Source organism: Orycteropus afer, unplaced genomic scaffold, assembly GCF_000298275.1.
Source record: "Orycteropus afer afer isolate SDZICR_OR568_19922 unplaced genomic scaffold, OryAfe1.0 scaffold00748, whole genome shotgun sequence".
NCBI classification, from domain to species: domain Eukaryota; kingdom Metazoa; phylum Chordata; class Mammalia; order Tubulidentata; family Orycteropodidae; genus Orycteropus; species Orycteropus afer.
In genome coordinates, this window is record NW_006922335.1 from 740,821 (window position 1) to 756,098 (window position 15,278).

At 45.4% G+C, this 15,278-nt stretch overlaps 1 protein-coding gene across 1 annotated transcript in view; it reads right to left on the reverse strand.

Annotated features, from left to right (window-relative positions):
• The window catches only part of HK2 (hexokinase 2), a 73,738-nt gene extending 58,945 nt beyond the window's left edge, over positions 1-14,793 (reverse strand). The window contains exon 1 of the mRNA XM_007957424.2: positions 14,731-14,793. Within this exon, the coding sequence (XP_007955615.1) occupies positions 14,731-14,793 (63 nt within the window). The remainder of the gene's footprint in view (positions 1-14,730) is intronic.
• Between the last annotated feature and the right edge of the window lie 485 nt (positions 14,794-15,278).

Consider the following 15,278-nt stretch of genomic DNA (forward strand, 5'->3'; position numbering starts at 1 on the left):
AAGTTCCACCCTTTTTTCTCTTTTCTTCTAGACTTCCATTTGCCAATGTCACCCATGGAGGATTTAGGGATATTTCTTAACCCAACTTAGTTACACTCAGGGTTAACAAAGCAATGACTGTTGCCCCAAAGATTTCCTTCCTTTTCAGTTGGGAGTATATGGCCTATCACAGCTGGACTGCTTCTCTTTAAATCTCTATCAGGGAGAGAGGAGGAAAGGGGGCGGTGGATGGGTGGGGGGAGCGCATTGTAGGCATGGAAATAAAAGCAGGCTGGAGTAAAACCCCAGAGGTGTAGGGAGGCACCTGCCTGCCTCAAGGCAAGGGTGTGTGTTAGAGTAAGAGATAGCAGTTTTAGATGAAATGTATTTAGCAATCTTGAAGAGATTAGAATTTCCTCATTGGGCAATTTTTGTCAGTTTCTTTTATCCCATAACACACCCAACTGACTTGCCTGCTTCCTCTACAGAATTGAGGGTGGGGCAGGGGAAGCCATAAAGAAAAATTAATCTCATATTCTTTATGAAATAAGACAATTCCCAGTAAGGGAAGTCCATCCCTTTAAGTGCCTGCATTCTCTTCCAGACCAGAAGTAAAAGAAAGGGAGATTGTTTCATAGTATCAATGCAAAGAATGGAAGAAACAAAAGGTCACCCTCAGAGAGCCTCCATTTCAAAGTGTGGTATTGAAGTGGCCTGAGTCGGGGAGAGATAGTCCTAACCAGGTACAGGGAAGCCCTGGAAAGGAAGCTCTGGAAGTGAGGCTGGAAAGAACCTCAAGAAACTGAGGCCCATCAGCAAACAGCCTTAATCAAGGTCACACAATTGACACCAAAACCTGGATCCCCTGATGTCTTACTCTGTTGTCAAAAACAATAAATGACAACCCTGATAGTCCAGCATGGCTCATCTCATCTTACAGGCAATTTCAGTTGAATGGTTAGTAGCCAATGCCAATGGCAGTGGGTTGGGATCCCGAGGCTAGCCGAATTCCCAGTTTCAGTGGGAAATTGGCCCTGATCAAACTATGTCTAGAAGATGTAATACTCCAACTTAGACAGTCTGTTATACGAAGTGCTACAAGGCCTTAAGAGGTTTGAAAAAGAAAACGTAGGAGAGAAGAAACCTTGAACTTCAATTTCTAAATAAATAAGACTCACATCATTCAACCCTTGAATCCCTGACCAATATTGTGACCCCAGCTTATTCCATTTTATATAACATCTATTGAATGCCAACAATATCCTAAGTAATACAGCACACCAAACCATAATTTAAAAAATCAAGATCCCTGCTGTTTAGGAGTTTGCAAGCTAGCACAGAACCTGGCTCATATTATTGGACCCTATAAATGTCTCTGAAATGGAAGGATGGATCTTGGTAGATAAGAAAGGTTAAATGTGCTTCAAGGCATCCCAGGGAAGTGTCACACCAGTGTGAGCCAAGTGCCCTGTGAGACCTGCATTCAGGAGAGGTTGCTTGGTGGATAAATCTTGGCCTGGAGATGCATGTGAAAAGGTTCAGAAGGCAAGACTTAAGGTCCTTGAAGGAGACAATGAATTTCAGGTATACCAGAAAGCTATTCACCCTCACTACATTATATTAAGGAGCTCTGGTAGCATAGTGCCCAAGGCACTTGACTGATAACCAGAAGACTGGCGGTTCAAACCCACCAGCCACTCCTCGGAAGGAAGATGGGGCAATCTACTTCCGTAGTGATACAGTATCAGAAACCCAAGGAGGGCTAGCTATGAGTCGAGTCTGACTCGACAGCACATAACAACATTACATTAGCTCCTTACTGAAGTGTTTTTGTATGGGTATGATTTAATCCTTCCACTTTTAATGGGGAAAAAAGGACCATAAAGATCATCCCATTGTATGGAGCCACAAGGCTGTTCACTGGGCTCTGGTAATACCGTGCCTAGGCATCTGACTGCTAACCAGAAGGTTGGTGGTTCAAACCCATCAGCCACTCCATGGAAGCAAGACTGGGCAATCTACTTCCATAAAGATTTATTGCATCAGGAACTCAATGGGGGTTGCTATGAGTTAGAATCCACTCAACGGCAGTGGGTTGGGCTTTTTTTTTTTAACTCTTCCATAGCCAGTCAATTCCCTATAGGGCTGAGGGTCAGGAGAAGGGCTGTCTACCCAGACACAGTGCTTCCTGCTACAGGTCAATGAGATTGAAATGACTGGTTCAAGGAATGCTGTCCTTTTTGCCTGGACTTTAGGAAGCTCAGAGCTCTGTCCTCCACTCCAGTTAACTCTCCTTAGTCTAAGTTTTTTGGTAATTATCCCTGCCCATTTCATGACTCTTGTTCTAGAAATCTTTTTCCTGAATGCTGAATCAAATCACCAAATCCTTTCAGTAATCAGGCAGAAAAATAAATAAGACATGAATGAGCAAATGCTCATCAGTCTTTTGTGCAGAACACACCCTCCTAGTAGAGGAGTGAATTCAAGTGAGCAAATCAGATAAAAAATAACTCTGCAAACATCTGGAAATCGGAGCCAAGGATGTAGACACCCTAAGGCACACCTGGATTTCCTTTCTCCACTCTTTGGATATTTCTGACTTAATATATTCATGGTCCTTAGGGACAAAGATCAAAAGTGGGGTGAGTCATAATTTAAATCCAGCCCCAGAATCTTCCAATGACTCTATGTGCTGACACATGCTTGCAACTTGGTTTCCAAAGAATTTCATATTTTTTCATTATTCCTTTGCTATTGCTTTACCACAGTCTTTCACAAGGAAATCAAGGCTTGGAGAAGCTTCTTCAAACCACAAGCCAAATGGTTGTGAGTCCCTGGCAAGACTCACAATGTCCAGTGTCCAGCCAAGGGCCCTAACCTGGGGCATAGGTGTGCCCATCCGAAGAAAGCTGTCCAGCCCTCAAAGATTCCACCTGGAATGGCCAAGGCTGTGCAAAGAGCAGCAAGTGTGTAATGTACAGTTGCCACGGCAAGGCGAGATATTTCTAATTTAAAAAAATGAGTTGGGATGGAAGAGACGCAGAGTAGATCAGCGAGTCCTTAAGTCTCCTGTGATCTAAAAGCCAGCTTACCAAAATTAGCAGCCCCACTATAATACTTCGCTGGGGGCATCTGGTGGGGAGACCCTCACTGTGGCTGCCATGCTCCTCAGGTAGATTCAGTTCTGAGGCACTGTACACTCACAAGTTGCTCTCTGGAGCAGCACGGTAAGTGTGGGGCTGACAGGGAGGCATGGGGGCCACTCCTACAGGATCCTGTTGCAGGTCCTGAGTCACAGGGTTTCCTGTTCTTCCAGTTCTTCCTCTTTGAGTTACAGCCAGACAGACCTCAGGCAGCAGCAGCTCCTGTCAAGAGTCCAGGAGATGGGCATTTGGGGTATCCATCCTGGGATCCTCCTGTCCGCAGACATTCTGTTCCGGCTGTGGGACAGCAGTGCAGAGGATAATATGTTCCTGATGTATGTGACCCTGGCACACTTCATTTACCAGCAGATACTGATTGATCATCGACTATGTGCCAGGACTAGGCATTGAGGATACCAGGATAAAGGAGACACCAGCCATCGCCTACAAAGGACTCAGTCTATTGGCAGGAGGCAACTAAGTCAACAAGCAATTACAAACAGAGGGTAAGGGCAGAGAGTGGGCAGTTTTTCACTATAATAAAATATGGTTTTACAATCACTTATATCACACACAACTTGGTTCCCAAAGGATTTCATATTTTTCATTATTCCTTTGCCATTATATCACACTGATCACCACAATTCGGAGTATTGGTCTTAGAAAGGTTAACCTAAACCAAAACCAAACTCACTGCTATTGAGTTGATTCCAATACATAGCAACCCCCATTGAGTTTCCAAGGCTATAAATCTTTATGGAAGTATATTGCCCTATCTGTCTTCTGTGGAGCAGCTGGTGGGTTTGAACCATTGACCTTCTGGTTAGCAGCCAAATGTCTTATCCACTACACCACCCATGTATATGTGTTGATCTCCCTTCCCAGCTAGAATGTTCATCTCTGGCCTACCAAAATCCTGCTCACCCTTCAGGGCCCACTACAAATGGTCCCTCCCCAAATTCCCCAGCCAGTGGTGTCAACACACTTTAGACACTATATGTCTCTCACCCACACTAGTCCCAGAGGACTGAAGATACCCACCACATGTGCCTGTCTTCAGATTTGTAATGTCAGCAGCTATTTTGGTACTCAAGACATGGTAGGTGCTCAAGAAATATTTATCCTATGAATGTCAGTGGTTTGAACCTACCAGCCACTCCATGGGAGAAAGATGTGGCTGTAAAGATTACAGCCTTGGGAATTCTATAGGGCAGTTCTACTCTGTACTATACAAGGGTTGCTATGAATCAGAATTGCCTTGATGGCAACAGGCTTGGTTTGGAGTCTAGGTACTCCACATGATCTTGCTCTTCAGGCTTGTGTCCTCAATTCATAGGATCCTGGCGGGAACATTGTCTTCTCTCATCTACCTAACTGTCCTGACTAGACCCAAGGTCCCTTACTTAGCAGGTTTCCCCTAGACAGTCCCGTATCGAGGAACACAGTCTGGCCCTCAGCCTCTTGCCCTACTCCTGCTGCCAACTGGTCTACCTGCTGAACCAAATCCATGTGGGTCTGTCCCCGTGCACCATGTCCAGCCACAGATCTTCGTAGTCTATCCTACTCACCCTGTAGCCAATAACCCAGTCCTGTTATAATCATACCCACTATTGTTAGGGTGACCATCTTGCCTAGGATAATATGTTTATGCCTAGGGTAACAGCATAACTATTAATAAGACCAATTGCCATCAAGTCAATTGATGTAAACATTTAACACACTCGGGAGCTAACCAAAGGGTTGGCGGTTCAAACCCATCCAGATCTTTCAGATCTACTTCTAAAAAAAATCAGCCATTGAAAACCCTATAGGGAGAGAGATTTGTGCAGGAGATCCCGGATAGAGTGGAAGAACAATGTGAAACAAAACTCAAAATCATAAAAAAGACCAGGTTTACTGGTCTGATAGAGCCTGATGAGAACCCCACAACTACGGCCCCTAATTACCCTTCAGGTCCAGAATTGAACTCACTCCTGCGGCTTCCACCCAATCAACAGATAAGCATATAGGGTGAACATTTACATCAGGTGGATACACTTCTTAGAATGATCAATGATGGAAGTACAGAAGAGTAGTTGCACAGAAAGATAGCTCGGGGGGCAGGAATGCATAGGAAAGAAGGACACAAGAAAAAGTTAACTATAGGGAAGAAGTGACAAGAGAGCTGTTACATTATGGGGAATGGTAATCAATGTCATGAAACAAAACGTGTATGAACTACTATATGGAAAATGAATATTCTTTGTAAATTTTCACTCAAATCACAATAAAAATTAAAGAAACAAAGAAAACCCTATAGGTCTTTTCCAGGCATTTTTTTTTTTTTTTACACCTGAGGTATAATTTACATACAATAAAAAGCATAAATCATAAGTGTACAGTTCAAAGGGCTTTAGCAGTTATATACAACCATGTAACCAACACCCAATCAAGGTAGAATATGTCCATTTTCCCAGAAAGTTTGCTCAGGTCTTTTTCCAGTCAGTTCCCACCCATCCTCATAGGCAACTATGCTTTCATTTCTGTCACCATAGATTAGTTTTTCCTGTTCTTGAACTTAATATAAATGGAATCAAATAGTATACATTCTTTTGTGTCTGGTTCCTTTGTTTCAACATTTTCTTTCCTTTTTTCCTTTATTTTTACACTCATTAATGTTGTAGCATGTATAGTTGTTTTCTCTTAATTGCTGAGTAGTATTCCATTGGTAAAGAGAATCTGGTGGTGCAGTGCCTAAGGTATTTGACTGCTAACCAGGTTGGTGGTTCAAACCCACCAGCCACCCTATGGAAGTAAGATGGAGCAATCTGTTTCCGTAAAGATTTACAGCCTTGGAAACCAAATGGGAGAAGCTATGAATCAGAACTGACTCGATGGCAGTGGCTTGATTTTTTGGTTTATTCTATTGGTAAAGTAGAGGGTCAGTGAAAAAAGGGAAGACCCTCAACAAGATGAATTGACACAGTAGCTGCAATGATAGACCCAAGCACAGCAACAATTGTGAGGATGGTGCAGGACTGACCAATATTTCATTCTGTTGTGCATAGGGTCACCGACTCAGTGCCACCTGACAACAACATTCAATTGCATGACTATACCACCATTAATTAATCCACTTTCCTGTTAATGGACATCAGGGATGTTTGTAGATTTAGACTAATATGAATAAAGGTGGTATGAAGATTAAAAAAAAAAAAAAAAAAAAACCTATGGCACATTTCTGCTCTGACACACATAAGGGCACAATAACTATGTATAGGAGTCCCTTTAACTCTCAAAAGTACCCAGTTTGGAAAATAAATTACAGGGCCATCCTATGTACAGATCATAAAGCAAAGCCCGCCTTTGTTTGTGGGCAAATCTGAAGGTGTAGGCATCTTGCACTGGCATACATGGTGCTGAAAGGGAAGAGGATGGGTACCAGAAACCTGGGTTCCAGCCCTGGGGCTTATCCTATACAAACTTGGGCTGGTCCCTTAGTACACAGCACCTCGGTTCCTCATCTGTCACATGAAAGGTTTGGGGCTAGGTGATCCCAAAAGTCCCTTCTCAGCACTGACACTTGACATAGAACCCCATGAAAGTGAAACACAACTGGCCATCTCCAGTCATTTCAGTAGCCCCATACTGGGGTTAAGAGCAGGGACTTTGGAGAGAGATAAGTTTGAATTCTGGCTCTGTCTCTTACTGCCCCTTTCTGTGCCTCAGCATCCTGATCTGAATAATAGATAATGATACCACCTATCCTGAAGGGCTGCTCAACATACCTCGGTTACTATAAGTAGAACGTGTAGACAGAGCCCAGCACTAAGTACTGTGCATGTTTGTTATCTTCAAAACCTTTGGGAGGTGTGGGAGAAAAGGAACTGATGGGGTATGGCTGGAAGGCTTCATGGAGGGGTTGAGACAAAGGAAAATTTAGGAGGAAGCAGAAGGAGAAAGTCCTTCAAATGCGGAAGAAGGAAAAGTAGCAGCTTTGAATGCGCTCACTAATTAAAGCTGTCAGACGTTTATCTGGCTTTACTATGTTTATCAGATGATGTGAAAATGCCAGAAGGAAGGGGTTGGGGAGCCAACCTTTAAAGAATATGGACCACCTCCAGGGCACAGATGCCAGAGTGCAGAGCTGAGGGTAAAAAGAAGCAGGAAGTCAGGAAAGCTGGCTGAGTGGACTCAAGTGCTCCCAGGGCCAGGTTCTGATCACAGCCCTAACTCAATCTCGTTAATGTTGATAGAAGTTTTTACTGAGGTCCCTCCAGGGAAGATACGTCAGGGAAATGCTTAGCGATCTGCAGACGAAAGTGTAAAAAGCATAACCACTCCCAAAATAGGCCATCGCTTCAGGGAAAATGAGATTCTCTGACTATACTCTCTTTAAGAAAAGACTGGATGACACAAAGGTCCTCCAAGAAAGGGTGGGAAAGTAGAGCGCTGGATTCCACACAGATCACCTTGGGTATTGGCAAGGGCCCCAAGTATCCCAAGTCAACAGAAGGGACGACACTCAATAGCCCAGGGTCTGTATATGGGGGGCAAAGAGCTCTCTGCTGAGGCACAATTTGGCTGGAGAACTGCTCCCCAATGTGCCAAAAGAACATGGAGATGGGGAAAGTTTTCAATCTGTTCAGAAGGTCCAGTTTCTTTCATGGGAAACTCCAAAGGCAGATGGGACCAAAAGCCACCAGATGTGATACTGTAATTCTACAGCACAGGAACTTTAAAAGTTTTCCCCAAGAATAGCCAGTCTGGGGCAGATGTGAAGAGGGGTGAACAAGTAATTCATTGGCAAACTCTATAGCAAAAGAAAACAAATTCCTTGAAGTAAGAGGCGTCAGCAATCAATCCTCCGCCCTCTTGCTCTCAAAGAAGGTATTGGTGGTCAGAGGTTTGAGGAGAGGATGGTGTTATGTTTTCTCCATAACATAGAGAAAAGGAGTTGGGACTAAAACTGTGACCATTCAGTACAGCTGTGCCTCTCATGACTTGTCAAAGAGGAGTGTTTTAATCTGAGGTACCAATGAGCAAAACATCCTAAAGACAAAACATCCCAAATTAGACACTACCTCACCAGAGGGCCAGAAGGAAAACAAGTAAGAGGAAGAGCCCAAGGATGGGCCTTGGATGCTCAGGAAAGGCAAGGTTTGAAAAGTTGGACAGGGCAGTAAGGATGCAGCCTGCTTCCCTGTCTTCAGAAACTCTTCGCCTTCCTGCCCTCTCTGTCTCTATCTAATGCAACAACAGCCAGAAAGCACAAATTGGCCTGAACATACATGCCCTAAAGAAGCCCTTGGGAATTATCCATCTCAAAGCAGGGCTTCTCTTTGCTCATGGCTGGATATTGTACCAGAGGATCTAAGAGTATGTCTCTTTTTCTATATATAATAATATTTAAAACATAAAGCATTGTCTGTGTACCATACATAGCTCTAAGAGCTTCACACATATTAACTGTTTCTTTAATCCTTATAATAACCCTATCAAGGTGTTATCCAAACACTCTTCCCATTTTATGAGAGGCAGAAATTGAGGTCTAGACAGGTGAATAACTGGCCCAAGCCTACACCGTTCTTTTAAGTGGTGAGCCAGGATCCAAATCCAGGGAGCCCAGCCCAGAGCATCTGTGCTCTGTGTCTTACCACACAGCCTCTCCAAATGACTGCCACATTGTCCCACAGTGGCCCTCTCTTCTCTTCCCCAGTAATGGCAGCTCTTGGGCTTGAGTTTAACCAGCTCACATGCTTGTCTTGTTCAGAAGCCTGGCTGATAGAAAGCTCAGCACAGCCAGGGGAGGACAACTGAACAGACCTCTCTCCCATGGGCTTCCTGAAGAATGTGCACTGCTCACATTTTTCTAGCTGAAGAGAAACATAACAACTGGAAATTCACCTTTCATCCAGGGACCATGGGTATCTGCTGATGGCTCTAGTGCCTCTTACCACCTTTTATAAAAGGTCATTTCCCACCATAATGTGGCCACTTTGGGGAGGGGAGGAGCCCTGGTTTCCAACTCAGGGCCATTAACCAGCTGTGTGACCATAAACAATGCACTTGATTACTGGGGGTGAAGGATGAAGCTGAGAGGGGAGACTATGGTCTCCTTTTTAGCAGAGTTTCTCAACCTCAGCTCTGCTGAGGTTTTAAGCCGGGTAATTCTTTGATTTACCCTTCAATGAAGGGTGTTTAGCAGCGACCCTGGCCTCTACCCACCAGATGCCAGTAGCAATCTCCCACCTTCAGTTTGTTACACACAAAAATTCCTCCAGACATTGTCAAAGTCTACTGGGAGGTAAAAATTCCTCCTCATTGAAAGCTACTATAAAAGGAATATTAAAAAACACAGTCTTTGCCCCTGTAAATTTAGGTAAGGTGAAAATCCCTGCTCTTTATTATAGGCTGGGATAATTCTTACAAGAATTATCCAGCACCAAATGTCAGTAGTGCCAAGGTTGAGAAACCTGGCATTAGAAGGAACCAGAAACATGTGATTCATGGATATGAAGACACATCCTGTGAACTTGGGGATTTGGTTTGGCCCACCCACATCCCCACTGCTTTGAAAAGGCAAGGACAGACAACACAGAGTGTTGGAAAACAAACCAAATTTGCTGACTTTGATAATGAGGAACCTCTTATCAAGAGTTGGTCTTTTAAGCCAGAAGTATCAGAACAAAGAAAGCCAGTTTTCTGAGGCTCCTAAGTTCTTTTTGTACATCAGATCTCCTTAGTCCAGTTGCCAGATTTTTCAAGAAAACTGTGACTATGTTGCTGGTATTACTTTCTGAAAAAGGGCCCCTAGCAGTCCTCAGGGTGCTAGAAAAGTTCAATTTAGAAAAGTGATGCTTAAAAAAAAAAAAAAAGTTGGCTTTGGCTGAGGAACCTCAGAGGGAATTTTAATTCATTCATGTGCAAAGAGAAAAGGGCCTCTTAGCACTCTCTGAAATAGAAGATTAGCAATATAAAATAAATGGGTGGTTGGTAAAAGTGACAAAACACTCCTACTGCCATCAGTTGTCTTCTGAGCAGCAAAAGGACAATATTAGGATACTAAGATGTTACAAGGTGAACAAATGAGACAAGTTGTATGTGTCAATAAATCCAGTCATAAATAATCTCATTGAGGTCTTAATTTGTAGGTCACTTCAGGCACTTAAATCCTATATCTGGAGCACATGGCACAGAGCAGGTGTTCAAAACATATCAAGGCTCTGTTCAGGCCCCTAACTCAGTACTAACCCATGGTAATGCAACTTCTTTGACTTGCAGCCCTAGTTAATCATACACCATCCCCTAGTGCCTATAAATTATTTTCATGGGAGCCTTATCTCTCCAGACAATTGAAAGATGTCTTCGTTTCCACTTCCACATAGCTCTGAAAGGGCCTTGTATCCATAGTAGGTTCTCAAGAAAACATTACAATTCTTGTCTATCTTGCCTCTTGAGGGTTCCAATGAATCTTTCTGCTTCTAAAATATTCCCTTCTTTCTTAAATCTACAATTGAAAACTACGTCTTGCTCAAATAGCAAGGAATCTAAGTGAGCTATCTATATTCCAGGAGTGGAGTGAAAACATGCTTATGTGTGTTAAAACAGTTTGGTCAATGTCTAAAAGAAGGGCTGTATACTTACTCCATCTCAATTCTATGGTCAACTTTGAGTCTCATTCCTATGAGACAAAAATCTGTATCTTGTATTAATTATACTTAAATTAACACAAAGAATCCTCTGTCTTTTCATAGACAGGACACAAAGCATTGAGTTTGCTGGAAGACAGGAAGTTCCCTCTCTATCTCTATCTCTCTATCTCTCTCAGGATCAGCCTCAACCTCAGGCCAAGCTTTGATGGAAGAATAGCCCTGAGATCTAGCTATCCCTACTTTCAGCCCAGGACTAGCCTTCCCCCTAGCTGCCTGTCATTTTCCTCCACTCCCTGCAGCCCTCACTCAGCTTCTTTCTCTTGGAAGTTCCCCTCTTTCATTCATGCACTCATTGAGCACTTCACCAGTGGCTAGAAACTATGACCACAAAGGTTAATAGGCAGGATTCCTCCAGTCCTGTGGAAGGAACCCAAATGGAAAACCCAACTCTAATGTATGCCCCCTAAAAAACAAACCTACTGCTGTCAAGTCTACTCTGACTCATGGTGACCCCATGAATGAAAGAATAAAACTTCTCCATAGGGTTTTCTTAGTTGTAATCTTTAGTGAAGTAGATGGCCAGGTCTTTCTTTCACAGCACCACTGGGTAGATTTGAACCGGCAACATTTAGGTTAGTAGTTGAGCATGATGGCAGAATGAAACAAATGCCATCAAAGGTTCAAGCAGAATGATGGGGGCACACAGGATCAAGGAGGAGGAGGCAAGAAGAAGCTTGAGAGGAGGTAGCATTTGAGCTGGAAGGAGGCAAGGGAAGAAAAGTCAGGCAGAATGTTCAGTGCCACAAAGGCAAGGGTAAAAGAACACAGTGTGAACAGATATGACACTTAGAAGAATGGTGATTCAAGTCTTTGGATACTGAAAAGATGGAGAAGATGAAGCTGAGATGGAGGGCACAGTTGGCAGGAGCAGGAGACATTCAGTAGCCAATGTCTTACAAGGCTTCTGAAAAGATCCTATCTGTTTCCAGAAAGAGACTAGAAACTGGGAAATTCATCAGATCTCTGAAGTGATTCAGGTTCCAGTTGCCAAGAGTATAGCAGTCAGAAAGGAAAATCGGTGAAAATGAGTCTAGAGCTCCCAGCCAAATTGGCAAGAGGATATTGGTGTATTAATTGAACAAGAGGAGAGCTAGTTCCATTTCTGGACATGTTGGGTGTGTGTGTGGGGAGTTTGCTGTTGCCAGCATCTATGAGTAGACTCAGGCATGGATAGGGATGAAGCCCATGAATGTTCCCAAGAGGTAGGTATGTATGCATGTGGTCAAGAGCATGGTGCTTTGGAGCTCAACTACATGTCTTCAGTTCTCAGCTCTTGCTAATATATGTAAATAGCTTAGAATAGTGCCTGGGACATCCAGTTACAATTGACTCCAATTCATGGTGACCCTGTGTGTGTCAGAGTAGAACTGTGCTCCATAAGGTTTTCAATGGCTGTGATCTTTCAGAAGCAGATCATCAGGACTTTCTTCCAAGGCACCTCTGCATAGACTTCAACTCCCAACCTTTCAGTTAGCAGCTAAGTGTGTTAACCATTTGCACCACCCAGGGACACCTGGTACACAGTAGATGCTATTTGTATTAGTTCAAGTTCCAAAGTGTCAACAGGCACGTGAGCAAATAGCCCCACTTCTTATCCTAATGGCACAAAACACAGGGCTTTTCCATTAGGAGACAAGTGGTCTCAATGGGATTAAGCCGTTGGTGCCCTCAGACTACAACCCAGATAATGTCATCACAAAGGGATTTCTGAAGAGTTTAAATCAAGGCCTTTTTAAAGACTAAAATTAAATGCAAGTTTGCTTCATCCTCCTGCCAATTCTCCCTTCAAGTAGGTAACTTGAAAAGATGTTTCCAAATTATTCCCCTCTCTGACTCTAATTGCCACCGGGAATTAAACCTCTTTGCTCACCTAAACCTGGTTCAAAGGCCCAGGTTATGATACCAGACGTGTTACAGGCCTGACTCAATTCTGCCCCCATCGGTAATTTAGAGGAAACACAGTCAAGCATCCTCATTGGACACTACACTGTCGGAAAGATAGCTGCAGTGTAGAGAGAAGACATCTACAGGAAAGACGTTTTCACATTATTGTGCTTGACCATCACAACTCTAAAAAGTGGACAAAGCTGATGTTATCATCTGACAAAGACAAACCTATGGTCTGCAGGTGCAAAATGACTTGCTCAAGGTCCAGGGGTTAATAAGCTTTAGGGCAGGAATTAGAACTCATTTGCAGATAACCTAGCTAATTCTCTTTCTACTGTAGGGCCAAAGAGATGACCCTCATTCCAAGCCACATTGGTCCTAAAACTCCACTGTTCTTGTCCTAGTCCCCTTCCTCTGGATCCGGGGAGAGCCTTTTAACATGTCCTGGAGTGATATTTACCCAACTGATACATCCTCCCTTGGATTAAGGAGCCCCCACTTTTATTTTAAGATTTGTCAAGAGACGACAGTCTTCCCCAAGAGTTAACTCACTTGTTAGGTGGAGAAGCCCAGAGAAGTTGCCAACCTCTTGCTGGCACACAGACACGTTTTTAAATAAACTGAAATAAAATGCAGAGCAGAGCCACGTCCCAAGTATGAGTTAGAGTAAAACCCCTTTGTAAAGAAAGTAAAACTCAACTAAACGAGCTACTCTCTGCTTCCTTCTCCAGTCTAAGGCTGAGTCATGCCATGCTTCAGTTGGGAGTTATCTGCCATGGCTCTGGCATCATCCTTTCCTTTGCTCTCGGGGTCTTCAGAGTGGGAGTACGAACAGCTCGCCTCATTGAATGATAACGTCTAGACATTTTCCTAAAAATGTTTTCTCACTAGACGCTGAAATTTCAAGTATGTACTGGAGCAACGCTCAGTCACTACCATGCAGCTCTGTCCCCACTCCCAGCCGCCCTGCGCCCCCCGTTCATCCTCTTCCTCAAGTACTAGTTGCGACCCCAGGCCAAGAGCCAATCCCGGGCATTTCAGATTCTCCGTTCTCCCCCCAGTCAGTTCGCCCGGGCGCCAACCCGGCCCCACCCCCACCATCAAACCCAGAGGCACCCGGCGAGAGGCTCCCAGCAGGACCCGAGGCTCTTTCTTATGTAAATAACCTGGGTGGGGTGAAAACTCTGGCCAAAGATACCCCTGTGAGAGAGGTGGGTCGACAGGTCCGGCCCTAGAACTGGAAAAAGCTCATTTTCGGAAGGACAAAAATCTCAAGGAATCCGGGAAAGGGAGGTTGGTCCTCTCCAAGTAACTTCAAGGAACGCACTGAAAAAGAACACCCAAAGATCTCCCCCCACTTGGTGGCTGGCCCCTGAGACTCTTGGCGGGGCAGTTCCGAGGCAGATGCGTGGGGGGTGGGGGGACGGACACCGCCAAGAGGGCCTCAGTTCACGGGAAGGGTCGCGGCGCGTGGAGCCCCTCTACCCTCTTCCTTTCTCCTCCCCAGGCGACTTCTCCCCAATCCCACCTCAGCAGGCCGCGAGGAACAACCAGGGGAACCGCAGGTTTCCTAAGCGCGTTATTTAAGCGCCGGAGGCCCCAGGCAGCCCCCACGCGGCAGCTGAGCCTCCTCCCGCAGCCACGATTCTCCCCACGTGCTCTCGCCGGAACTCAGCTGCAGAAAGGGGGATCATCCCACTTGTGCCCAGCAGTCACTGACTACGTGCTAGGTGACCCGCCCCTCCAGAAACAAAAAAAAGGGAGCGAGAGAGGGAAGGAGCGCGCAGTGTGGCAGGAAGAGGGGGAGCCAGCCGGCGCACGAGCGCCGGCCCCTCGCACGCGCGCACAAGGCTGCCGGTACAGAGCGGACGTGGCTTCTCTTGCGGAGCAATTGCCGGGTCGCCCAGACCAGGCCCTAAAGTGGGTAGGGAAAGAGTCCCCGCAGGGTCGAGGAGTGTACAGCTTGAAAGACGGCCAGGGACCAGGCAACTCTGTGGGAAGCGAGCCTGCCTCCCCCGCCCACTTACTTTCTGTACTTGGTCATGGTTGAGTTCCGTGAAGAAGTAGGCGAGCAGATGCGAGGCGATCATCCTGCCACGGCCAGACAGAGCCGAGTTGGGAAACCGGAGCGGGAGTGCGTGCGGAGGCGGCGGGCAGCGGTGGGACCGCTTTGTACCCGGGTTTAGGCGGCCCTGCTGGGAGCTGGGAGTCCGGACGGCGCACAAAGAAGGCTAACGGCGATGGTGTTCCTTCTAGGGATTCCTAGGTCTCTAAAGACAGATTTTTAGTCACAACTGCTAGCAGGCACCCAGGTATCACACTAGGCGACGTGTCCGGCTGCCCTACGGGCCTTCAGACACACGCTCACTAAGACTCAACTTGGAAAGAATCGCAGCCCTGCTCCACTAGGGCTTTCGGGCTTCTCGGTATCTCGGTCCCACGCGTGATTCTCCTCTCACGGATCTTCTCTGTTCAGCGACCGATAGGTGCTCGCGGCCGCCCAGAGACTCTTGAGCTGGAGTTTCGTGCAACAATGTGGCTTATTGAGAGGCAGCCGGCCCGCGGGCCGCCTGGT